The sequence below is a fragment of the Loxodonta africana genome, chromosome 16 (assembly GCF_030014295.1).
Source record: "Loxodonta africana isolate mLoxAfr1 chromosome 16, mLoxAfr1.hap2, whole genome shotgun sequence".
Classification (NCBI taxonomy): domain Eukaryota; kingdom Metazoa; phylum Chordata; class Mammalia; order Proboscidea; family Elephantidae; genus Loxodonta; species Loxodonta africana.
The window spans coordinates 31,962,577-31,988,907 of record NC_087357.1 but is presented as its reverse complement, the minus strand read 5'-3'; the positions used below and the strand labels follow the sequence as shown (position 1 = coordinate 31,988,907).

Genomic DNA, 26,331 nt, shown 5'->3' with positions numbered 1-26,331 from the left:
TGTAAATTCCCTGTCTGGGTTGATATCTGGTGGTTCTGTCCTGTGTTCTAGTCACAGGCTGTTATCTGATGTTATTGATTTTCTAAATGGAGGACTCCCTTTAGTATTTCTTGTAATTTTGGTTTGGTTTTTATAAATTCCCTAAACTTCTGTTCATCTGGGAATGCCCTAATTTCACCGTCATATTTGAGAGACAGTTTTGTTGGATATATGTAATTCCTGGCTATCAATTTTTTTTCTTCAAGGCTTTATATAAGTCATCCCATTGCCTTCTTGCCTGTGTAATTTCTGCTGAGTAGTCCGATCTTAGTCTTATTGACTGTCCTTTGTAGATGACTTTTCATTTATCCCTACCTGCTCTTAAAATTCTCTCTTTATCTTTCATTTTGGCAAGTTTGATTATAATATGTCTTGGTGACTTTCTTTTGGGATCTACCTTGTGTGGGGTTCAATAAGCCTCTGGCAAGTTTGATTATAATATGTCTTGGTGACTTTCTTTTGGGATCTACCTTGTGTGGGGTTCAATAAGCCTCTTGGATAGATATCTTCTCAGCCTGCAGGGTGCTGGCCAGGTCAGGTCTGGCAAATCCTTGCTGCTTCTAAACTGCCTCCACCTCCCCCTGCCTCTTGGTCCGACTCCTCAACTTTGTGTTTGCCGTTCATGGCTTCTAGATTGTCGTATATAATCAATCCACCTGTTTTTTTTTTGGGTCTTTGCTGTAAGAGGGACCACAGGAAATGACTGACTATTCCACCATCTTGACCCTGCCTCTTAGATGATTCTTATACACACCAATATTTGGGAATCACTCGTCTGTCAGTTTGTCATAGTGTGGTGGCTTGTGTGTTGCTATGATGCTGGAAGCTCTGCCACCGACATTGCAAATATCAGCAGGGTCACTCATGGTGGATAGTTTTCAGCAGGGCTTCCAAACTAACACAGAATAGGAAGAAGATCTGGTGATCTACTTCTTTAAAAATTGGTCAGTGAAAACCTTATGAATTGCAGCAGAACATTGTCTGATATACTGCTGGAAGATGAGCCCCTCAGGTTGGAAGGCATTCAAAATAGGACTGGGGAATAGCCGCCTCCTCAAAGTAGAGTCTAACTGAATGACATGGTTGGAGTCAAGCTTTCAAGACTTCATTTGCTGATGTGGCATGACTCAAAATGAGAAGAAACAACCACAAACACACATTAATAATCGGAATATGGAGTACAAAGGATGAATCTAGAAAAATTGGAAGTCGTCAAAAATGAAACAGTATGTGTAAAGATTGATATCTTAGGCATTAGTGAGCTGAAATGGACTGGTATTGGCCATTTTTAATTAATCATATGGTCTACTATGCCAGGAATGACAAATTGAAGAGGAATGGCATTGCATTCATTGTGATAAAGCACATTTCAAGATCAATCCTGAAGTATAATACTGTTAGTGGTAGGATAATATCCACACACCTACAAGGAAGACCGGTTAATTTGACTATTATTCAAATTTATGTACCAACCACTAATGCCAAAGATGAAGAAATTGAAGATTTTTACCAACTTCTGCAGTCTGAAATTGATCAAACATACAATCAAGATGCATTGATAATTACTGGTGATTGTAATACAAAACTTAGAAACAAAGAAGAAGGGTCACTAGTTGGAAAATATAGCCTTGGTGATAGAAACAACGCATGATAGAATTTTGCAAGACCAACGACTTATTCATTGCAAATACCTTTTTTCAATAACATGAACAGCAATTATACACATGGATCTCACCAGATGGAATATACAGAAATCAAATCGACTACATTTGTGGAAAGCGATGATAGAGAAACTCAATATCAACATTCAGAACAAGGCCAGGTGCTGACTGCAGAACAGACTATCAATTGCTCATAAGCAAATTCAAGTTGAAGGTGAAGAAAATTAAAGCAAGTCCATGAGAGCCAAAGTACAACCTTGTGTATATGCCACCTGAATTTAGAGACCATCTCAAGAATAGATTTGATTCATTGAACACTAATGACCAAAGAACAGATGAGTTGTGGAATGACATCAAGGACACCATAACTGAGGAAAGCAAAAGGTCATTAAAAAGACAGGAAAGAGGCTCGTTCTTGAACGGAGAGTAGCTAAAGTGAAAGGAAGAAATGATCATGTAAAAGAGCTGAATAGAAGATTTTGAAAGGTGGCTGGAGAAGACAAAGTATTATAATGAAATGTGCAAAGACTTGGAGTTGGAAAGCCGAAAAGGAAGAACATGTTCAGCATTTCTAAAGCTGAAAGAACTGAAGAAAAAATTCAATCCTGGAGCTGCAATTTTGAAGGATTCTATGGACAAAATACTGAATCACACAAGAAGCATCAAAAGAGATCGAGGGAATACATGGTGTCACTGCAGCAGAGAGAATCGGTTGACGTTTAGCATTTCAGGAGGCAGCATATGATCAAGAACCGATGGTACTGAAGGAAGAAATCCAAGCTGCAGTGAAGGCATTGGCAAAAATCAAGTCTCAAGAAATTGACGGAGTATCAGTTGAGATGTTTTAACAAATGAATGCAGCACTGGAAGTGTTCACTCATCTATGCCAAGAAGACTGGAAGACAGGTACCTGGCCAACCGGTCAGAAAAGATCCATATTTGTGCCCATTCCAAATTATGGATAATTTTTTGAAGAATGGGAATTCCAGAACACTTAATTGTACTCATGAGGAACCATTGCATAGAACAAGAGGCAGTCGTTGGAACAGAACAAGGGAACACTCCATGTTTTAAAATCAGGGAAGTGTGCATCAGGGTTGTGTTCCTTCACCATACTTACTCAGTCTGTATACCAAGAAGCCAGACTACATGAAGAATAATGCAGCATCAGGATTGGAGGAAGACTCATCAACAACCTGCACTATGCAGCTGACACAACCTTGCTTGCTGAAAGCGAAGAGGACTTGAAGCACTTTTTTATTTTTATTATGCTTTAAGTGAGAGTTTACAAATCGAGTCAGTCTCTCATACAAAAATTTATACACACCTTGCTATACACTCCTAGTTGCTGTCCCCCTAATGAGACAGCACACTCCTTCCCTCCACTCTCTATTTTCGTGTCTATTTGGCCAGCTTCTGACCCCCTCTGCCCTCTCATTTCCCATCCAGACAGGAGCTGCCCACATAGTCTCATGTGTCTACTTGATCCAAGAAGCTCACTCTTCACCAGTATCATTTTCTATCCCATAGTTGCCTTTGGGAATGGTTCCTATCTTGGGCTAACAGAAGGTCTGGGGACCACGACCTCCAGGGTCCTTCTAATCTCAGTCAGACCATTAATTCTGGTATTTTTAACGAGAACTTGAGGTTTGCATCGCACCGATCTCCTGCTCCCTCAGGGGTTCTCTGTTGTGTTCCCCATCAGGGCAGTCATCAGTTCTAGCCAGGCACCATCTAGTTCTTCTGGTCTCAGGCTGAAGTAGTCTCTGGTTTATGTGGCCCCTTCAGTCTCCTGGGCTCATAATTACCTTGTGTCTTTGATGTTCTTCATTCTCCTTCGCTCCAGGTGGTTTGAGACCAACTGATGCCTCTCAGATGGCTACTTGCTAGCCTGTAAGACCTCAGATGCCGCTGTCCAAAGTGGGATGCAGAATGTTTTCTTAATAGATTTTATTACGCCAATTGACTTAGATGTCCCCTGAAACCATGGTCCCCAAACCCTCACCCCTGCTCTGAAGCGTTCAATTTATTTAGGAAACTTGTTTGGTTTTGGTTTAGTCCAGTTGTGCTGACCTCTACTATATTGCGTGTTGTCTTTCCCCTTCTCCTAGAATAGTCCTTGTCTACTATCTAGTTACTGAATACCCTTCTCTGTCCCTCCCTCCCTCCCCCCTCTGGTAACCATCAAAGAATATTTTCTTCTCTGTTTAAACTATTTCTCAAGTTTGTATAATAGTGGTCTCACACAATATTTGTCTTTTTGCAACTGACTAATTTCACTCAGCATAATGCCTTCCAGATTCCTCCATGTTATGAAATGTTTCACGGATTCATCGTTGTTCATTATCAATGCATAGTATTCCATTGTGTGGATGTTCCATAATTTATTTATCCATTCATCCATTGATGGGCACCTTGGTTGCTTCCATCTTTTTGCTGTTACAAACAGTGCTGCAATGAACGTGGGTGTACATATATCTGTTCATATAAAGGCTCTTATCTCTCTAGGATATATTCCAAGGGGGTGGGGTTGCTAGATCACATGGTAGTTCTATTTCCAGCTTTTTAGGAAAGCGCAAAATCAATTTCCAAAGTGGTTGTACCATTTGACATTCCCACCAGAAGTGTTCCAGTCTTTCCACAACCTCTCCAACATTTATTATTTTGTGTTTTTTGGATCAATGCCAGCCTTGTTGGAGTAAGATGAAATTTCATTGTAGTTTTGATCTGCATTTCTCTAATGGCTAATGATCGTGAGCATTTCCTCATGTATCTGTTAGCTACCTGAATGTCTTCTTTAGTGAAGTGTCTGTTCATATCTTTTGCCCATTTTTTAACTGGGTTATCTGTCTTTTTGTAGTTGAGTTTTTGCAGTACCATGTAGATTTTCCAGATTAGTTGCTGATGGGAAATGTCATAGCTACAAACTTTTTCCTAGTCTGTAGGTCATCTTTTCACTCTTTTGATGAAGTCTTTGGATGAACATAGGTGTTTGATTTTTAGGAGCTCCCAGTTACCTAGTTTCTCTTCTGGCATTTGTGCATTGTTAGTAATGTTTTGTATACTGTTTATGCCATGTACTAGGGCTCCTAGCATTGTCCCTATTTTTTCTTCCATGATATTTATCATTTTAGATTTTATATTTAGGTCCTTGATCCATTTTGAGTTAGGTTTTGTGCATGGTGTGAGGTATGGGTCTTATTTCATTTTTTTGCAGATGGATATCCAGTTATGCCATCACCATTTGTTAAAGAAACTGTCTTTTCCCCATTTAATGGTCTTTGGGCCTTTGTCAAATATCAGCTGCTCATACATAGATGGATTTATGTCTGGATTGTCAATTTCATTCCACTGGTCTATGTATCTGTTGTTGTACCAGTACCAGGCTGTTCTGACTACTGTGGCAGTATAACAGGTTCTAAAATCAGGTGGAGTGAGGCCTCCCACTTTGTTCTTCTTTTTCAGTAATGCTTTCCTTATCCAGGGCCTCTTTCCCTTGAAGCACTTATTGATGAAGATCAAAGGATATGGCCTTCAACATACATTGCACATCAACATAAAGAAAACAAAAATCCTCACAACTGGACCAATAAGCAACATCATGATAAATGGACGTAAGGTTGAAGTTATTAAGGATTTCATTTTACTTCGATCTGCAATCAATGTCCATGGAAGCAGCAGTCAGGAAATCAAACAGTGTATTGCATTGGGCAAATCTGCTGCAAAAGATCTCTTTAAAGTGTTAAAAAGCTAAGATGTCATTTTGAGGGCTAAAGTGTGCCTGACCCAAGTCATGGTATTTTCAATCACCTCATATGCATGTGAAAGCTGGACAATGAATAAGGAAGACTGAAGAAGAATTGATGTCTTTGAATTATGGTGTGGGCAAAGAATATTGAATAGAATATTGAATATACCATGGAGTGTGAGAAGAAAAAATAAATCTGTCTTGGATGAAGTGTAGCCAAAATGCTTCTTAGAAGTGAGAAGGTGAGACTTTGTCTCCCGTACTTTGGACATGTTATCAGGAGGGGCCAGTCCCTGGAGAAAGACATCATACTTCCTAAAGTAGAGGGTCAGTGAAAAAAAGGAAAACCCTCAAGGAGATGAATTGACACAGTGGCTGCAACAACAGTCTCAAACATAACGATTGTGAGGATTGTGCAAGACCAGGCAGTGTTTTGTTCTGTTGTACATACAGTTGCTATGAGTCAGAACTGACTGGATAGCACCTAACAACAATAACCTTCCTAAAGGGTCCCTGTCCTTCAAAGTATCCCCATCTAAGGTGAATGAATCCATTAGTAACTGCTTAGTACAGTGGAGGATACACCATGGAGGAACTGAAGTGCCAAAAAACAAAACCAATAATCAATTTACTACGTGTTCTTAGGCAAGTGGCTTATTCTTTCTTTAGCTCAATTTCCTTCTCAGTAGAATGGGGATAGTGATCCCTGTTTTTCGAATTCTCCCAGGGATGCTGCAAGGATTTAAAGATACCACAGCTAGCTGAGGACTATAAACCATTCTTCAAGTGGTTTGGGGCTAGAAATAGAAGGCTAAAAGGGACGTTGCTTGAAGGGTTGCAACTCCTTCCTTGGTAGGATAACCGCATCCCAGGTTTATTATCTATTTCTGTGTAATGAATTACCCCAAAACTTACCAGCTTAAAACAATAAACATTTTATTATATCACACAGTTTCTCAGGGTCAGGAATCCAGGAGTAACTTAGCTGGGTTGTTCTGGCTCAGCTTCTCTTACCAGGTAGCAGTTAAGCTGTCAGTTGGGCTGCAGTCATCTCAAGGCTTGACTTGGACTGGAGAATCCCCTCCCAAACTCTCTCCTGTCATTGTTTGCAGGCCTCAGTTTTTCACTAGCTGTTGGCCAGAGGCTTCAATCTTTTACCATGTAGGCTTCTTCCTGGGGCTGCTCACAAGATGGTAGCTTGCTTTCCCTAGAGTAAGAGATCCAAGAGAGAAGAACAAGAGCACCTAAGATGAAGGGTACAGTCTTTTTACAACCTAATACTGAAGGTGATGTATCATTTGCACCTTATACTATTGGTTACACAGAACAACCTTGGTACAATATGGGAGGGAACTACATAAGAGTATGGGTAATCCCCACCCAGTATGGGTAATAGGAGGTAGATATTATTGGGGGCATTTTCGATGTTTCCTACCATACCAGGTCTAATCTTCAGTGCTGCAGGTATGGAAATTCAGTTTAGGCTGTGTATCAGAATTCATCAGATTCAGGAGACTGATTCACTCAAATCAAATTTACGTAAGATCTTATCTTCGTACAACTCTTCCCCTTTTGTAAGCTTCATTAGGGAGGGTTTTTGTGTGTGCCTGGTTTGTCACTGTGGTTTCTCCAGTGCCTAAAACAGTGGCTGGCACATAGTAGGCACCCAGTAAATAAGCCAGAATGTTGATTGTGTTAATAATAACCAATGTAAGTCTAATTTCCAAAATTCGAAGATAACTCATAACCCTACTTTCCCACATCTATGTGTGGAACTTTCTTTCTCTGCCCCCGTTGGGTTCAATAATTTGCTAGAATGACTCACAGAACTCATGGAGATTATCCATAATTATAATCAGAAAATGATACAAGTGAAGAGATGCATCAGGCAAAGTCTCGGAGAAGTTCTGCCATGAGATTTCCATTGTCCCCAGGGACATGCCACACTCTCCAGTGTAAGGATATTCACTCCAGGAAACCCAAAAGAGGAAGCTTCAAGGTCCTAGGTCCTGAGTCACTGGGGCCTCATGCATATGCACGACACAATGACTATGCATGATTGACCGCATCATGTCCCTCTTATTTCCTTAGGTTTGCTACCTCACGGTGAGGCCCCTGTAGTCCCCGTTGTTGTTGTTGTTAGGTGCCCTGGAAGTTGGCTCTGACACATTAATGACCCTACGTGCAACAGGAAACACTGCCTAGTCCTGCGCCATCCTCACAATCATTGCTGTGTTTGAGCCCATTGTTGCAGCCACTGTGTCAATCCATCTCGTTGAGGGTCTTCCTCTTTTATAATGACCCTCTGCTTTACAAAGTATGATGTTCTTCTCTAGGGACTGATCCCTCCTGATAACATGTCCAAAGTAAGTCAGACTGAAGTCCCACCATTTTAGTTATTTACATATGTTTAAGTGTTACCTGGCTATTTTAGAAAACAAAGCGTACCTTAATTACTCGATAATTCCAAGGGCTATTTTCAGAAACCAGGGACAAAGGGCCAAATCAAGTTCTTTGTCCCACACTGCTTTATTAATCACAGTGAAAAATAGATGACATGTGAACTGGACATTTTGTGTCACTTGATCAAATAGAAAATAATATGAGAAGTCAGTTAAGTCTTTGAGGAACCTGGAGTCAGACAAGGAGGTTCGCAATGTTTGTGGCCCTTAAGAATGTACCTCTCAAGGGGACTTAGTAGCCATGACACCCCTATCTAGATGACATGGGAATCACAGAGATATATTCTTGTATTTTTTGAGTAGGTTTCATGTAGGCCCCATATTTAGGTGAATAGAGTCTTCAGATGTTGGTTGGAGCAAAAACAGCACTACTTTCTGCTTTCTTTCGTTTTTTTTACTCTAGTCTTCTTCCCAATGCCTAATCACCATAATTAGTGCCCAAATCACTACCACTTGCAGAGCATATCTTAGAGTGTTTTTCTTCCATAGATGAAAAATTATGCCTATCCTGTGTTAGTTTTTACTAGCTTCTCACAGACTTTATTTCCCAGCTTTTTTTTTTCTCATTTCCAAGTTTATTGGGAATAAACTTTATCATTGTCCCTCATGTGACTATTTTGTAGAGAAAACTGTGAACAAGATTGTTCTGTATTTATGGCAAAACTAATTCAACCAAAAGATTAAGAAAGTAACCAAAAATAAGGTCCTCTCCTCTCACGAACTTTTTGTGACAATGTGTATTGATGCAACCTTCCCAAATGGTAGTTTAGCATTATCCACCAAATTTTCCAATGCATACACCTTTTAACTCAGTAATTCCATTCTCAAGGAAACTAATCTATAGAAAGATTGCACAAAAGTGCAAAAATACATGCATACCCATATAAGGATTTTCAATGTAACTTATTTTGTTACAGTGAAAAACTAGAAACAACTTCAAGATTATTTAAACAATTATATAGTCATATAATGGAATTGGTACTCAGTAAGCACTCAGTAAATATTTGGTAAATGAAAGATTAATATATTGTTACATTGAAAAATTAAGTTGCATGTGTATAAAGACACACTGGTCTTTGTTCAAAAATGGGATCTTTCCACATTTTTATAAGTATAAAAAAAACTGTGAATGGATATACACCAAAAATAACAAGGGTTAAATTTGGGGACTAGAACTGGAATTTTGGAGGCCAAGGGCATTTTTCAGTTTACACAGTTTTATACTGTTTGAAGAATTTTTAAACTTTTGTAAAAAAAAAATAAGTTTTCTAAATATAGGAAAATAGTATGTAGTGGCCTCTAAGTGGCAAATGAGTGAATAGTAGAGACAGTGAGGGTTTGTAGAGATCTACAGACAGAGATCACGATTGGCTGGGATGATCAGAAAGGACTTCCTGGATAATAGGGCGTGAAACATGGTTCGAGTATTTCAGGCAGAAAAACCCAAGACAGGAAGGAGAACACCTGTTGTCATTGGGGATAGTAAGGAGATCTGTAGCAGCAGGAAATAAATTCGTTAATGAGAAGTGAACCAGTGTAGGTTCCTCGGTAGCAGCAGAGAGATGCAGATAACGCGGTGTTTTAAAATTAAGCTAGCAGCAGTTGGCGCAGTACCGGATTAGGTGAGGGTTAGCGTCTGAAGTCAGGGTGCCCACTAGGGGGTGCTGTTTAAACAACATAGGTCCACTTGGGCTAAGGTGAAAAGAACGTACAGCAGGTAAAACGTTCAAAGAGGACGAGTGGCAAAAATTCCAAAAATTAAGACATGCAAATATTAACTATACCCTCATTACCGCTCGCTCCCCATCTCGACCTCCCTACGCAACCCAACACTACGCATTTTAGTATTCCCACGGCACGTGCCACCCACCCTCCTTCTAAAGCGACTACTATTCCCAAGCACCCTCGCGCGAGGCCGAGGTCCTCTTCCCGGGTTCAAGTGGGCCTCGTCGCACGGCCTTCTGGGATTCGTAGTTCTGCAGTGTCACCCGGGAGTTGTAGTTGTCTTCCTACAATCGGCTGAGTTAGGCGGCGCCGCGGTTCAGAGTAGCGCTGGGCGTTCAGGGGCCAAGATGGCGGCGCGCCGGGGACGGAGAGACGGAGTCGCGCCGCCCCCAGGAGGAGGCCCCGGGCCAGGACCCGGCGGTGGAGTTCGCAGCAGTGGTTGGGGGAGTCGGAGCCAAGCGCCATATGGGACCGTGGGCTCTGTGAGTGGCGGAGAACAGGTGAGAGGCTGGCTGGCGGCCCGCGGTTGGCAGCCCAGCGGCGTGTGCCGGGCGGTGACACGTGGACGCCACAGGAAAGGGAGGAAGCGCTGTAGAATCGATGCCGGGCGGCCGCGGGAGCCGGGCTGGGCCGAGTGGACCTGAGCCATTTGTTGGGGAGAGGCGGAGTCCCTACGGCCATTCTTAGGGGTCGCCGGAGGGGCAGAGCCTGGTGTCGGAAACATTATGGGTTACGCTGGGGGGTCAGGAGACTCGGAGTAGAAGGCTAAGATCTTCTAAAGATGCGGAGTGCTGCGTCCCTAGCCCCGCCCCGCAATTGCTTTTTCGGAGCCACGTGGGGTGGGGGGGCGATTTTCCCGGGAGAACTTGTCTGCCTCCCCTCCCCCTCTAGGCGGCCGGGGCACCCACATGGGTTGGGCTCCTGATGGGGGGGCCCCCGCGGGTCCACGTAGGGGCGGGGAGGGGATGTCCACGTGGCTCCCGCCCCAAGCTCCCCTGCATTTCGTATCTGCCTAGGAACCGCACTGCCGGGAACTGGGTGTGTCCCAGGCGGTCCCGCCATCTCCGGCCCAGGCTGGGGCCCCCGGCTGGGAAGGGAGGTAGGGGGCTGCTAGAGTCAACTTTGCCCAGAGCTTTGGAGTTTTTTCCTTCTGCTTTGGTCTGCGGCCGCTCTCTACAGCGGATGGTGAAGGACTTTCCATATGTGTTGGGGTTCCCTGTGGATGGCGGAGTGTGTTGGGGATGGTAGAGGACTGAGGCTGAAGGGCTGTGGAGGAGTGAGCTTGTGGCGGCTTCTGTCTGACCGGCTTGGGGTGGGTTGTGAGTCATGGGTACTGGCGTTTTGGTTGCCTGCAGTTCTGCCTCATTCGTGATTCAGGGGGAATGAGGAGTGTCAGTATATACACGGGACAAGCTTCAGTTAAGGAAAGGGAATCGCTCCTCGCTCACGTGTTCCTTCCGCATCTTTGGAGGAGGCTGCTAAGCCCTGCTCCCTGAACTGACGCACAGCAACTGGGGTGGTCTGTGGTTTAAGGCCTTCTGGAATTTTTTCTGTGGATGGGAAAAGTTGGGGGCAGTTTGAGAACTGTTTAACAGTAGTTGAATATCTATTGGATGGGACAGTTCTTTCTGCCAGAGTATCTTCTTGGCCTTCAGTTCTGCATACTTAAAGTGTTACCGTCCCACTCCTCAGCAGAGGGCTTCTTAAAAGTTCCCACTCAGGGTGGGGTGGGCAGGGATTATTTTGAGTTGTTATCTCTCTTAACCAATTAAGCTGAGTCCTTGAGAGCTTTTTGTCTCCAGGTGGCAGTTGGGGTACAGGTTATCAGGTATTGTCAAGTCCAGCAGACCAATCCAGGCCCCACCCCTCCCCACACCCCCAACACACACACACACACACACACACACACACACGCACACGCACTTTCCCAGAGGCCACATCTTGTTTGACTGGTGCTGCCCACCTTCTGGGGGAGAAGCTGGAAAGATACAAGATCCAGTTGTAATTCAAGTTAGGTGGTCATTTGGGGTGTTGGGAAAGAGATTGCCCCTCACTCTCAACAGATTGTGAGCTGGGTTGTTAACCAGCTGTTTACTGAGATATCACTAAGTTCATGCACAAGGGGTGCAGTGGTGAACCACACAAACATGGCCCCTGGCCTCCAGAGTCTTTTGTTTTTATCAGGGTAGGCAGACAATAAACAATGTTAAGTGGGACAGAAGGAAGTGCAGTAGTACTCTACTTTTTAAGGTCTGGAAAGGGACATTTTAACCTGAGACCTGAAAGTTCCATGTGTGTGTGTATGGAAAAGCTTTCATCGTAGGAAACAGTATATGAAGGCATTGAGGGGGAAGACAACACAACGCATTTGAGAAGCTGAGAGACCTGCATGGCCCACCTTCTTATGGAGAGAGCCAGAGGCAAAATGGTGGGAGAGGACAGCCGGAACAGAAGACCCTGGTGGGGAAACAACGCTTCAGGAAGGACCCCTGTAGTCATATTTTGAAGAGTTTAAACTTAATGCTAAGAGCAGTTAAGTAGGATGCCATCGAAAGGATTTAGGGAGGGTTTCAGGAAAGTGATCAGATGTATGTTTTAAAAAGTTTGGAACCCTGGAGGAATGAAATTGGGAAAGCCAAGGGAGAAATTGTTAAAGTTAGAGATGCTGGTGGCTGGCCTTTCCTGGCGTACTTCTAGCCTGGGTTTAAGCCCTGTATGATCTTGGGGAATTGTGCTGTTTGGGGATTGAAAAATGGTTGAGGTCAGGCTGGGGGAGGGGAGGGTCTCTTGCCTGGCGCTCTGCCTGATGGAGGTGCTGACAGAGTTGGGGGTTGTCTTGAGATCCTGGCCTGGCTCCTGCCTGACGGAGGTGCTGACGGTGTTGGGGATTGTCTTGAGATTTTGGCCTGGTGGCTAGGGTTTTGGTAGATAGGGGACAGGAGAACATAGGGATGCAGCCTCCTTGTTCACACAGGAGTGTTTGCTGAGCCAGATGCTCTTCAGCTGCTGGCTGTAATTAACAGGGTTGAAGCCCTGGGAGGGGTTAGTGCCTGAAACCTGTCACCTTTCGCTTCATCTCTGGGGTTGGTCTCAAAATGTCACTATCCAACTTTTCCTCTCCTGAGGCGTCTGCACTCCTCAGCCTATTGATGTGTGGAGAGTGTGTATGCATGTGTATAATGGTAGGTAGTGGGGGGCTAGGGCATGTGTGGTCACACCTGTTGCTTTTTTTTGTCTTTGGGAAGAGGTGTAGTTTCCCTTTGGTACAGAAGGTGGTGGGGAGCTGGTCTGTGTTTGTTCCTGTTCTCCAGCCTTTGCATCCATCTGTTTCCTACAGTGGAGATACCGTGGCTGTGGCCTCAACAGCCCCATTCCAGCCACTTCTGGCCCTGCCCATGCCCACACTCATGACAGGCCTGGGCAGCGGCTCCTTGTTTAACAAGGGTGAAGATGTTAGTTCTCAATAGAACATGGGGTGGAGGCTGTCCATCTGCAGAACCAGGCTTTCTATTTTGCTCTCAACCTGGTAGAGATGGAGAGGGCATTCATCTCTTGGGACTCCCGTTGAAAGGTTGGGTGGCACACTATAAAAACCCATTGCCATCGAGTCAATTCCGACTCATAGCGACCCTATATAAAAAAAGGACTTCAAAATAAAAGTGAAATAAGTGTGAATATGAATTGTGTATAAGAGACTGTGTCAGGCTTCAGGGTAACTGGGAAGTATTACCACAATTTAAACTAAGAAAAATATAAAATACAAAGGGTGATTGCCCCCAAAGATAGTATTTGCCCCAAAGGACTTGGAACCTAGCTTTAGGAGATTGTGATGGGCTGAGACAGGATGCGATCACCAGAAAAGTGGTTGGCACAGAAAAATATGTGAATTCAGGGGCCTGAGGAGAGTTCAGCATGAGCCAGGGATTCCTGAGGTGTCTTCTGAAAGAAGATGGGATTTGAGCTAAGTGGAGAAGAGAAGCCTAAGTGGGATTTGAGGACAGGAAGGTTGTGGTAGCTGAAACTGCCTCCTTGATGGCTTCCTTTGCTTTAGTATGCCTCTCAGACTGCTTCACCACTGCCAGCAGATGACTGCTGGATGATCTTTTTACTTCCCAGTTTAATAATCTCCTTTGGCTCCAACTGTTTTCTGAATGAAGCCCATACTTTTTCTGCCCAGAAGGTCCTTGAATACTGCCATCCTGGTTGGAGCTTTTGCTAATGGGTTGTACTTTTTTTTGTCTAGGTAGCCCAGAGGTTTGGCGATGGTAGGGCTGCTGCAGAGTTTGGGCCCATTGGTGAAGGGCTTGGTCCCTGGCTTATGGAGCATATCAAACAGCTGACCCCAGTTGGCCCATGCTCTGCAGCCTTTACCATGTTCTCTAAGCCTCCCCCCTTTTACCCCAGGTGCTCTTACATGAGGAAGGGGATGATGATTCTGGCTTTGTCAGTCTATCTCGCTTGGGCTCGTCTCTGAGAGACAAGGACCTGGAGATGGAGGAGCTCATGCTGCAGGACGAGACACTACTGGGGACCATGCAGAGCTACATGGATGCCTCCCTCATCTCCCTCATTGAGGATTTTGGGAGCCTCGGAGAGGTGAGCTGGGCTGGCTTGGAGGTCACCAGGCAGGAGCTTGGTGTGGGAGGCTGTAGTTCAAATGCTTGGAGTTGCTTCAGGGATGGTTCTGCTCTCCCTGGACCTGGGCTCCTGGGTATCCAACCTAACTCCTTGAAGAGTGTTTTTTATCTCTAGGTGGGAGTTGGGCTGCAGACTGCCAGGTAATAATGTCTCCTGTAAGGCTGCCCTGGTGGCCTTGGACTATAGCCCAAGGCCTTTCTCGCTGCCTGGGCCCCTGACCTACGTATCCAGAAAGTTCCCATCTCTGTCTTTGAGCCCAATTCCAACCTAGCCAAGGGTTGTCTGCTGAGCATCCCACATCTTACTTGAGGATGGGGCCGGGGGTTGTATGAAATCCAAGCTTAAGACTTGCCATGCACTCACAGGTTATCCCAGATTTCTAAATAGCCAGGAGGCCATTAGAAAAGGGGGACCAGTCACTAATAGTGATTTCTCCATGAATATCACACCCTTGCCATCAGAGCCTGAACGTACAAGATGCTCCTAGAGTATTAGCACGTGGAAGGTAGCTTTTATTACAACAACAAAACAGGATGAGTGGTTCCCTGGCTCAAAAGCTCTGTGCATGGAGATGAAAACGTCTTCTACACGTACCTCACTGTGTAGGTGAGGGACTCAAAGGGACAGTTTCATGACAAACCAGCACTCCTTGGCTTGCGGAAGCTATCCCTGTGGAGATGGAGAGCTGTTGTATGTGTGCTTCCACCTGGTATCATAGGCAAGGGACCCCGTGGTCCTTCTTTCAGCCATTTTTATACCCCAAAGCTTATGTAATCTGCTACACCAATTGCAATGTAGATTTTCCCATCTGACCACCCTGGGAGTGGGGGTAGGGGCATAGTCAGATGTGTGGGCACCAATCCATAATGGCATTTCTTTAACACTGCTGACAAACATTAAGCCTCAGAGGGTGTGTGTGTTCTGAGGCCTTCTACATCATGCCCCCCTCCCTTCCTGAGGCTTGTTACCAAGGTGATGAGTTGGGAGCTCCCAACTCTTTTCCACATTTTAAGTGTTGCCTGGATGTTTTAGAAAAACGGAAGAGCACCTTGATGGCTCGAAAATTCCAACGGCCATTTTCAGAAACCAGAGACAAAAGGTCCTACGAGACAGGTCTCAGTTGATACTAGATAGGTGATGGATGGTATAAATGAGATTGGAATCCATGCCTCTTGGTGACTAGATCCTTCTGTCTGGCAAATTGAGTTGCTCCTGGGAGACATGATTCTCTTGGCATCCAGTCTGTTTTAGTGGCCCAGTAGTAGGTCATTTGGCATGTTGATGGGACCTTCCTGTTCTCTTTCTGGAGCAGAGCAGGTTATCTCTGGAGGATCAGAATGAAGTGTCGCTGCTCACAGCCTTGACAGAGATCTTGGACAATGCAGATTCAGAGAACCTATCTCCATTTGACAGCATTCCTGACTCGGAGCTGTTTGTGTCACCTCGGGAAGGCTCCTCTGTGAGTGTGGGACCAAGGGAACGCAATGTGTGGTTAGTACAAAGGGTAGAACTTTGTGGGTCTGCTCACGTCTGAGGCAAAAGGTGATCTCAGATCTTTCTTCTCTTCCTTTTTAGCTGCACAAGCTGCTTACTCTGTCTCGGACACCCCCAGACCGTGATCTCATCACCCCGGTTGACCCGTTGGGGCCTACCACAGGCAGTAGCAGAGTGAGTGGGGTAAGCCTGACCTGGAGAGCCTCAGGGACTCTTAAGAATAGGGGTGTGTGGGGACACGTCTTTAAAAATACTAGAGAAAACTCCTGAAGTTTTGCTTCTTTTCTGCAGGTTGATATGTCTCTCACAGATCCTTGGGATTTTTCCCCACCCACTTTCTTGGAGACCTCCTCCCCCAAGCTTCCTAGCTGGAGGACCCCAAGATCACGACCCCGCTGGGGCCAGTCCCCTCCTCCGCAGCAGCGTAGTGATGGAGAAGAAGAGGAGGAGGCAGCTGGCTTCAGTGGCCAGGTGCATGCTGGGGAGCTCGACAACTCTGGGAGTGGCATCCCAGACTTCCCCATGCACCTTGCCTGCCCTGAGGAGGAAGATGAGGCAGCAGCAGCAGAGATGGCAGCGCCAGCAGCTGGTGATGAGAGCATCTCCTCCCTGAGTGAGCTGGTGCGGGCCATGCATCCATACTGCCTGCCCAACCTCACCCACCTGACATCGCTTGCGGATGAGCTTCAGGAACGGGCAGATGACTTGACGCTACCTGAGGATTGCGTGGTGCTGGAGATTGTGGGCCAGGCTGCTACAGCTGGCGATGACCTCGAGATCCCAGTTGTGGTACGGCAGATCCCCACCAGGCCCCAACCTGTGCTCCTGGATAACTCACTAGAGGCTACTCCAGCCTTGCAGTTGCTTATGCCCACACTGGAGTCCAAGATAGAGGCTACTGTGCCCAAGGAAGAGGAAGAACTGGAATCAGCGTGCTTGTTGGAACCCACAGAAGTCATGGAGCCAGTGGTGCCCGAGGGGCCTCAAAAGCCACCTGCCAATGCAGTGTTGGGTTCCCAGAGAGCTCGAAAGGGTAGGAGGAAGAAGAGCAAAGAGCAGCCAGCAGCCTGTGCAGAAGGCTGTGTCAGGAGGCTGAGGTCGTCCTCTCGTGGTCAGTCTGCTGTGGCCTTGGAGGCCACCTCTCAGGCAGGCACCTTGCAGAAGCAGCCTCAAGAGAAACTTCAAAGAGAGCTTGGGCCTCCTCAGGGTCGGGGGAAGCCCCGGGCCTGGGCCCGGGCCTGGGCAGCTGCTTTGGAAAAGCCTGGCTCTGAGAACTTGGAGAGTGATGCTGAACAAGCTATCCCTGCTAAAGACAGGCCTCTAGATCTCTACCCGAAGCTGGTTCACACCATCCAAGCCAACTCTCTTCCAGCCTGTCTCTCATTGGTTGGCTCTGCTCAAGCTGACCCCATGCCAGTAGACCCTGTTGAATCTGTTCCTACTGCAGTTGAACCCATTCTGGCTGACCCTGCACCGGCATTGGTTGGCCTTGCCTCAGCCAACTTAGAGCTGGTTGACCCTCTCCCAGCTGACCCAGTGCTAATTGACCCAGCTTTGGCTAACTCAGCAGCCATTGACCCCGCAGTGGTTGTTCCCATCTCAGACGACGTGCCGACAGTTGACCCTGTCCCAGCTAACCTAGTGCCACTTGACCCTGTTCCTGATGACCTGGCTCCAGTTAAACCTGCGCTAGTTAAGCCCAGGCCAACTGATCCCAGGCGTGGTGCAGCATCATCAGCCCAGGGGAGTCCAGCTCCGCAGCTTCTCTTGGAACCGGAGTCCTCAGATCACCCAAAGGCCATCATCCCTGAAGTCAAGGAGGTTGTGGGTCCTTTGAAGGTGGAAAGTGGTACTAATGCCACAACCCAGGAAGCCAGGCCTCGGCCTCTCAGCTTATCTGAGTACCGGCGACGAAGGCAGCAACGCCAAGCAGAGGCAGAAGAGAGGAGTCCCCAGCCTCCAGCTGGGAAGTGGCCCAGCCTCCCAGAGACCCCCACAGGGCTGGCAGACATACCTTGTCTTGTCGTTCCACCAGCCCCAGCCAAGAAGACAGCTCTACAGAGAAGCCCTGAAGCTCTCTCTGAGACTCCCCCTGAGGCTTGTGTTATGACTGTGGTTCCCAGCCCTGCTTCTTCCAGTCCTGAGCTATCTTTAAGCAAACCTGTGGCCTCAACTCCCACTGAGCAGGTGCCATCCCAAGAGATGCCACTGCCTGTAAGGCCTCCACCTACTGTGCAGACCATGTCTCCTGTCAGGCCCATGCCTCCCACGATGCCCACTTTGCCTTTTCCTCCAGGTGGGCTGGGCATGCCCCCCATGCTGCCGCTTCCCCCAAGGGGGCAAGGGGTCCCCAGCCTGCCCCCACCACCTTTGCAACCTCCTAGCCTTCCGATGGCTATGGGGCCAGTGCCACCTGATCCCTATAGCCATTATGCTTCTGTGCCACCCTGGTCTTGTTATCCACCCATGTCCCCTTCTGGATATCCTTGCCTGCCTCCCCCACCAACGGGCCCCCTAGTATCTGGTACTCCTGGCATCTATGCTGTACCCCCCACTTGCAGTGTGCCTTGGGTACCCCCTCCTGCCCCAGTGCCACCTTACAACTCCAGCTGCTCCTATGGGCCCTTGGGATGGGGCACAGGGCCACAACACTCTCCATTCTGGCCTGCTGTGCCTCCACCTCCATTGCCTCCAGCCTCTGTTGGGAGAGTTGTTCCTCCACCCCAGATGGAGCTCAGTGGCATCCCAGCTGGCCCTCCTGAAAGTGTACTTCCTATGCCTATGGCTCCTGTCAGTCTTGGGCCTACTGGCCAGGGAGCTCCACAGATAGAGCCCACCAAGGTGGAGGTCAAACCACTGCCTGTATCTCCCCATCTGAAGCACAAGGTGTCTTCCCCGGTGCAAAGCCCCCAGATCAAGGCTCCACCGTGTCTGCCTGCTGAGGTTCTGGCTGTCGAGGAGCTTATGTCAGAGAGGCTAAAGCCTGAGACCCAGGAGAAGCCCCTCTCTCCTGCTGCCAAGGCTACACTGACACCAAGGCAGAGCACTGGCCCCAAGCTGCCCACCGTCCACCCGGCCCGACTAAGGAAGCTATCTTTCCTGCCTACCCCTCGTACCCAGGGCCCTGAGGACGTGGTACAGGCTTTCATCAGTGAAATCGGTGAGTGCCACACAGTTCAGTTGGTTTAAAGAAGGGCTCAGGGTTTGGGGGGGGAGTGATTTCCACAGAACAGGGTAAACCACCTCAGTGGGTCTTAGGTGGACTTCTTAAAAGAGTCCCAGGAGGCAGAGCTCTGGGTTTGTTTGCATCTTTCCTGCTTTGTGTTGCTGTCTTGTTTTCACTTAGTACATTGGGCAGGGGGAACATAAGGGAGAGATGAGGTGATTAGGGCTTCTTGAGATCTGTGTACTTAGGGATTGGTTTCCAATCCTGTGTTGTGTGCCTCCACAGGAATTGAGGCGTCGGATCTGTCCAGTCTGCTGGAGCAGTTTGAGAAATCAGAAGGTGAGGGAACCTGGGTAGCTTCACTCCAACCCCTTTTTGCTTCTACTACTTTTGGGCCCAGCCCTGTAGTTGCTTAAACTGGGGTGGGGAGAGGAACGTTCTCAGCCACTGGAGTAGCCCCTAATTGGAATGGGGAGATAAAATTCACCTGTGACATAATCTCAGCTCAAGTGGGTTGGGGTTGTTTGGGGACATCTTTCTAGAGGGAGGTAGCTCTCATGCTGGGCCTCAGAAGACAAGTAGAATTTCAAAGAGAACATATGTTTGGTGAATAAAGGCAGAGAGTGCATAGAGGAATCATGTGTGTTCTATTTGGAAGACACTGAGTAGCTAAGCTTTCTAGGTACAAGGCATGGTTTTAGATGTTGTAGAGGAAAGATACTGTGTCATGTTCTCAAGGAGCTTACAGTCTAATTGGGGAGAAAAATGTGCAGAATTGACGACTCGGTAACAGGTATCTAGAGTACAAAGCAAAATACAAATGTAGGACAAAAGTAGGCTATGAGGCTAGGAAGTTAGGCAGGTCATGTAGAACTTTGAATGTCAAGCTCAAGAGTTTGTCTCAGATTCAGCGAGGAGTGTGGGTGTTTCTGAGCAGAGGAAAGACATTAAAAATAGTACCTGGGCACCCACTGAAAGAGAGTGGATCTTCCTGGGGAGAGCGCAACAGAGGATATGTGGGCAAACTGGATGTTCCTCCGCTGGGTCTCTAAGCCAGCCTTTCTGCCCCTCAGTCTGGAACATATGGTTGGGCTTTTAACTAGTGTGGTTTCTTTGCAGCCAAAAAGGAGTGCCCTCCCCTGGCTCCTGCTGACAACTTGGCTGTAGGAAACTCAGGGTAAGTATGGAGATGAAGTGAGTGAGTTACCCTACAGCTGTTGGTCAGCAGCCAGCTGGTGCTCCAGGACCGTTGACTGGAGGCCTCTGTTGCAAGGACGTTCAGTCTGCTTTAGAGGCTTTCCTCATTTTTTACTCATCCTTCAACTCTGCCCAGCAGTGCTGGGCATTGTCTTGGGTGGTAAGGTGGGAGGGTGTGTATCATCCTCCAGCTTATTCCAGTCTGGGGATCCAAATGCCCTTGAGGTGCCACTTATCATCTGGCAAGCCATGCCTTTGGTAACCTTTCCTTCGTTTAATAAACTTGACGCTTGTTCAGCGCTGGTGAAGGTGTAAGAGGAAGTGAGGGGGTGGAGATGTTCAGGACTAGGTCTCCTGTGGCTCCTTGGAGGACAAAGGTATCCTGGACCTCCTTGCTCCCCAAATCACTGAAAGGCCTTTTTTCTTCATGTTCATGGCACCCCATCCTGTTCTCCCAAGCTTGTTCCCTTCCACATCGTTCTCAAGTTGGTTTGAGCTGGGCAGGCAAGGCTCCTGGCTTGAAGGAGTTGTGGGGCATTCAAGGTCATAGCCAGCCTACCTCCTAGAATCAGGCCAAGCTGAGTTGAGACCCAACCTAAAATTTAGTCACTACGACCCCTTTTGTGCTGGAAGGAGAATGATGGGAGCAGTTGGTATGTCCCATGCCTCTCTGCACTCGCCCCTCTCCCATTGCTATGTGAGGAGAGCAGATGTTCAAGATGTTGAGGAGGCAATGAACCAGGCTCTCCCTTTTCCCCCGCCAGCAGCGTTGACACCCCCCAGGAGAAGAGGCCCCTAGACCGGTTACAAGCCCCAGAACTGGCCAACGTGGCAGGTGGGTTCAGGGTGGGGAACTCTGCCTTTGACTAGTTCATGCAGCAGACGTTTTCAGAGCCTGCTGAGCACCAAGTGTGTAGGTGTTGGGGATACAGAGATACCCGTCCTTGAGGTGTTCACAGTCTAGGGACCAGATGTGTAAACAAATGAGTATGTTGAGTGTCAGAGGTGGTGTATTAAAGAAGACTGGTTCATAGTGGGGGCAGAAGGGAGCAGTTGGGAAGGATTATATAGATGGTAATCACCCAAACTGAGGCTTACAAGAAAATCACAGACATTAGGTTGAATTAGGGGACAGGGCATTCTAGATTGAGGCAGCAGCTTGAGTGAGCTGGCAAAATGAAAACAGCCTGGTATGTTCTGGGGATTTTTGAATGGTTCGGTATGGCTGGAGAGGTATAGTGGCTGATCAGGTGGTGGGCAGAGCTAAAGCAAGAGTTAAAGATGGAGTGGCAAATAGGTCAGATATGGATACTCTGAATGCCTTGTTAATCTGTTTAGATCTTATCGTGTGCGTGGTAAGAAGCAATTGAAAAAGCTTTACTGGATTGGTTTTTGGGAGCTCCCTCTGGCAGAAGTATAGACGATAGGTGGATGGATATGAAACCAGAGGTGGTAGGGAGACCATTGGACGATTATTGCATGAGTTCGGGAAAGAGACAGTCCAGAAGTTGGGCAGCACTGGGTGGGGGGGGTGGGCCTAAGAATGGAAAGGTAGACTGGACAGGACCTGGTCACCAGCTAGGTTTGGGTAGTGAGAGGATGAAGGGTTCAGGGGGACCCTAGCTGGCTGGGTTGTCTATTGCTGGTCCCTGATACGGGGAACACAGGAAGGAGCAGTTGCAGCAGTGGGAGAAATTGGGCTGTTGACCGTGCTTGGTGTACTTTCTGAGATGAGGTGGGGGTCTCTGGAGCCTGTGTGCACAGTATTTGGAAATAGAGAATGGGATCTCACCCTGCTATCTCCATCCTCCCTCCCCCCACAGGGCTCACCCCTCCAGCTACCCCTCCCCACCAGTTATGGAAGCCCCTGGCTGCTGTCTCACTGCTGGCCAAAGCCAAATCTCCTAAGTCCACCGCCCAGGAGGGAACCCTGAAGCCTGAAGGAGTTACAGAGGCCAAACATCCAGCTGCAGCCCGCCTCCAAGAAGGGGTCCATGGCCCTAGTCCAGTCCATGTGGGCTCTGGGGACCATGACTATTGTGTCCGGAGCAGGACCCCCCCCAAAAAGACGCCTGCCTTAGTCATTCCAGAGGTGGGCTCCCGATGGAATGTCAAACGCCATCAGGACATCACCATCAAGCCTGTGTTGTCCCTGGGCCCAGCTGCCCCTCTGCCCCCACGCACAGCTGCCTCCAAGGAGCCGCTTGATCACAGGACTAGCAGTGAGCAGGCAGATCCCCCAGCCCATTGCCTTGCCCCATCTGCCTTGCTGTCCCCTGAGGCCTCTCCCTGCCGGAATGACATGAACACTAGGATTCCCCCTGCATCCTCAGCCAAGCAGCAGTCAATACGCTGTTATCGAAAAGCCTGCAGGTCAGCCAGCCCCCCAAGCCGGGGCTGGCAGGGCCGCCGCGGCCGCAGCAGCCATTCTATCAGCTCTGGGTCCAACGGGACCAGCGAAGCATCTTCTTCCTCATCCTCATCGTCGTCTTCCTCATCCCGTTCCCGGTCCAGGTCCCTCTCCCCCCCACACAAGAGGTGGCGAAGGTGAGCTCTGGTGGCCTGTTAGGTCCACTCTGTTTAGGAGCTTCATGAACTCCTCTCTGTGGTTTTCTTTTGAAACCTTTTGCACATTAACTTTGATACTTTTAGGCACTAAGGTTTCTGTTTCTGTCTTTGGCGTTTGTCGTCTCCTTTCCTAGATTGTTGAAGGAGACAAACTGGGAAGAAAGCTTCTATCCTGTGTTGGAGTATAGGGTATCCCTGAGGTCCCCTGCTTCCTTGAGACTTGCCTTGGGGAAACTCTTACGGTTCTACCTTGACCATGTTGATCCCCTCACATATCATATTGGCCCTCATTTATGGCATTTTCCTGGTGGTATGTGGGAAGGCGGGATAGTGAGTTGTTAACAGGAAATAGTCCTTCCCTTAATCATCTATTGAGGAAAGAGTTTGGGGCAGTTTCTTTGGGTATCACTGTGGCCTCATCTATTTCTTGGCAGTATCTTTACTCTTAATAATGAACCCAAATTTTCCCACTTAATGAATTCTTGGTTTTTGATGGTGGTAGATGCTTTCAGAAATGGCCCCTGTACAGGTCTAGCATAGTCTTCTCCCCTCAATGCCATGGTCACAGCAGTCCTGTGAGTCATGGGAAGGGAGCAGTAGGCCAGAGACTCAGGTCTGGCCTTAGCACCACAGATAGCTGGCTGTGAGACCAAGGGCCCACTCCTATTCTCTCTGGGTCTTTATCTATTTTTTTTTCTTTCTGATTGTTAAATATTTTTCAGTTTTTAATTGCACAATTGAAGATAAGTATGGTCTTTGTCAAAACATACCAGATATATGTAAAGTTCTCTTGAAGGGCCTCAGTTTGTTCATCTGTGAAGAAAAGTGCTCTTCTAGACATCTACTCTGCTTTGCCTCTGGTCCTGAGCCTCCAGACAGGGAGGCAGCGCTGGGGCCAGGGTGAGGTAAGTGGAGTATACCTGCACTACTCCAAGCATTCCTGCATGCCCCTTTATCCTCCAGGTCCAGCTGCAGTTCCTCTGGGCGTTCCCGAAGATGCTCTTCCTCTTCCTCCTCCTCCTCATCTTCCTCATCGTCCTCATCCTCCTCGTCCAGTTCTCGAAGCCGTTCCCGCTCCCCATCCCCCCGCCGGAGAAGTGACAGGAGGCGACGGTGAGCATGTTTAGGGAGGCAGTGTACCTGGGATGCAGACACCTGAGAGTTGAGTCTTGGGTTGTCTTGTGTCTGGGGAGCTGATGAAACCTTCTTCTGTCAGGTACAGCTCCTACCGTTCGAGTGACCATTACCAAAGGCAGAGAGTGCTGCAGAAGGAGCGTGCAATAGTGAGTAGAGGAGCAAGTTATGGGAGAAGGAGGAACTTCCCTCTGAGCCATGAGCTCAAAGAGCTGAGTGTAGCTGTGATCCTGGCTCATGGCAGGTCTGTTTTTCCTTGCTCCAACATAGGAAGAGAGAAGGGTGGTCTTTATTGGGAAGATACCTGGCCGCATGACTCGGTCAGAGCTGAAACAGAGGTTCTCGGTTTTTGGAGAGATTGAGGAGTGCACCATCCACTTCCGTGTCCAAGGGTAAGCTTGGGCCCTAGGGTCAGGATGTTCTTTCTGCCCCATTCAGCTACCTTGATGTTTCTTCATCCTCCCCCCTTGCTTTGGTGTGCTGGGCAATGTAGAGCACCTTCATTTCTACGATCAGAGGGTTGGTTATTTGGGGAGTGGGAAGAAGCACCGCAGACCCTCTTTGTACCCTGGTGCTGTCACTGCTCCATGGTATGTGCCCAAATGGCCATCCCAGCCCTTGCCTCACCCTTCCCACCAGTGACAACTACGGCTTCGTCACTTATCGCTATGCCGAGGAGGCATTTGCAGCCATTGAGAGTGGCCACAAGCTGCGGCAGGCTGACGAACAGCCTTTTGATCTCTGCTTTGGGGGCCGCAGGCAGTTCTGCAAGAGGAGCTATTCTGATCTTGGTGAGTGCAGGGAGGGCCTGAGGTTTTGGCACATTTCATCGCCTCCCTAGAAGGCTTCCCAAGCCTTTGAGTGTGGGCTAGGTAGACTTAACCTTCATCTGACATGTGAAGAACCTGAGGGGTGAGATCAGAAGAGAAATGGGGTTCTCCTGTGTCTCTTTGACTTAAAATCAAGGCAGTTTTAACTCCGTTCATTATTGGGATGGGAGGTGGCTAGCCATTTGAGGACCCTGCGGTTGGGAAGCAGTGGTCAGAGACCTTTGAACCCTGACATTTGGTCTTTCTTTATAGACTCCAACCGGGAAGACTTTGACCCTGCCCCTGTAAAGAGCAAATTCGATTCTCTTGACTTTGACACATTGTTGAAACAGGCCCAGAAGAACCTCAGGAGGTAACCCTGGGCTCTCCTCCCCCCCTTTTCTTTGGAGGTGCCCAACCTCCTCCACCCCCCTCCCCCACTCTAGGGGAGAGAGCTGCTAGTGAAGAGATGACTGTTTTATAAAGAAATGGAAAAAAGTGAAATAAAAAATGTGTAAAATCAGATTTTTTAAAGGGTATTTGTTTTTTATAACAGGTATTGAAACAAGATAACTTGCATTCCTATGTAAGATGGTTAGGGCTGAGGGGTTCCCCCAGTGTTCGGAACATCTTAAGTCACTATGCAGACTAATTAATAAACATGAACTAGTGAGAACTCTCAAGTGTGATTGTGTTTCTTTCTTTGATGCTACTGCCAAACATACTTTTCCTTTCTGAACATAATCAGGGATATACTCATGCCATTAAGTTCCTAGGACCTTTCTCTGGTCAGGTACAAAATTCTACTTGACTGACTCCTGAAGTGTGTTGTCTATGAAATCAGCTATCTAAGGCAGTGCATCTCACACTTTAAAGGGCATTTGAGTCATCTGGAGATTGTTTAGAATGCAGATTCTGATTTTGTCCTTTTGGAATTGGGCCTGAGATTCTACATTTCTAACAAGGGGATATTGCTTCACCAAGGATGTAGAGAGAGCTCACACTTGTTGCAAATAAAGGTTTTCTCATTCACCATCTGTTTTGTTCACCATTTTAGCTTGAGCACAATTCTTGACACACTGCAGGCAGCCAGATGTTTAAAGAATGCGCGTATGTGGACAGATGTGGCCACCTTCTCTCTGGGGAATAGGACTGCTAGAGTTGTATCTAGGGGAGGGGAGTGCCTCTTTTGAGAAAGAGGAAATCCATGAGGAAGTGGATTCTTATCCTTCCTGAGGGGATGCATTAAGAGGAAGTAGTCAAGGGGTAGTGCTTCAGATTGAAGGGATTGTTGTCTGCTAATGTGACTTGAAATACGGCAGAAATTGGCATTTCCTTGGCAGACCTGGGCATTGATATTGGGTTTACTCATGACAAAGGGAGGGGTTCCCCAGTTCTCCCACAGAGAGTTCACAGTGTGAGCTCTGACCCAAGAGATACAAGGTTTATTTTCTGGACTAGGGGTTGGAGGGATTGCTGTGATCCAGAGGTTTGGTGCACTATCCTTTTTCTTTCATGGAGCTGACCTAAGGCTGAGTAATTGGGGTAGAGAGGCCTATGTGTTAGAAATCTGTGGGAGGTGTAGGGCAAGTCATGACAGGGAAGTTGTGGGGATCAACACTTTCATCACCACGGATAACCTGAAGGACAGATGGGAGTCTGGAGGCTAGGGTGGTATCTGAGAAAGGGC

The 26,331-nt window shown here is 47.6% G+C and overlaps 1 protein-coding gene across 6 annotated transcripts; it reads left to right on the top strand.

The window, feature by feature from the left end:
- The first annotated feature begins 9,982 nt into the window (after positions 1-9,982).
- PPRC1 (PPARG related coactivator 1) lies at positions 9,983-25,164 on the top strand. 6 transcript variants are annotated; one of them, XM_010589038.3, is made up of 14 exons: positions 9,983-10,135; positions 14,040-14,231; positions 15,586-15,732; positions 15,849-15,941; positions 16,059-18,927; positions 19,219-19,272; positions 20,053-20,110; positions 20,895-20,965; positions 21,954-22,677; positions 23,662-23,811; positions 23,915-23,981; positions 24,103-24,224; positions 24,472-24,623; positions 24,915-25,164. In XM_010589038.3, the coding sequence occupies exons 1-14, from the start codon at positions 9,983-9,985 to the stop codon at positions 25,016-25,018; spliced, it is 4,956 nt and encodes a 1,651-aa protein (XP_010587340.2). In that variant the 3' UTR covers positions 25,019-25,164. The 6 variants fall into 6 exon arrangements, with proteins under 6 accessions (XP_010587340.2, XP_010587339.2, XP_064125465.1 ...); XM_010589037.3 differs by having other exon boundaries at positions 15,849-15,950; positions 20,898-20,965; XM_064269395.1 differs by having other exon boundaries at positions 15,849-15,950; positions 23,921-23,981.
- Positions 25,165-26,331: the final 1,167 nt, after the last annotated feature.

What these genes read in the sequence shown, in the direction of transcription:
- PPRC1 (XM_003409157.4), top strand. Translation starts at nt 9,983, where the DNA reads ATGGCGGCGCGCCGGGGACGGAGAGACGGAGTCGCGCCGCCCCCAGGA. An exon ending in ATTTTGGGAGCCTCGGAGAG is followed by an intron (nt 14,232 to 15,585) that starts GTGAGCTGGGCT and finishes TTTCTGGAGCAG; the next exon opens with AGCAGGTTATCTCTGGAGGA. An exon ending in GCAGTTTGAGAAATCAGAAG is followed by an intron (nt 19,273 to 20,052) that starts GTGAGGGAACCT and finishes GTTTCTTTGCAG; the next exon opens with CCAAAAAGGAGTGCCCTCCC.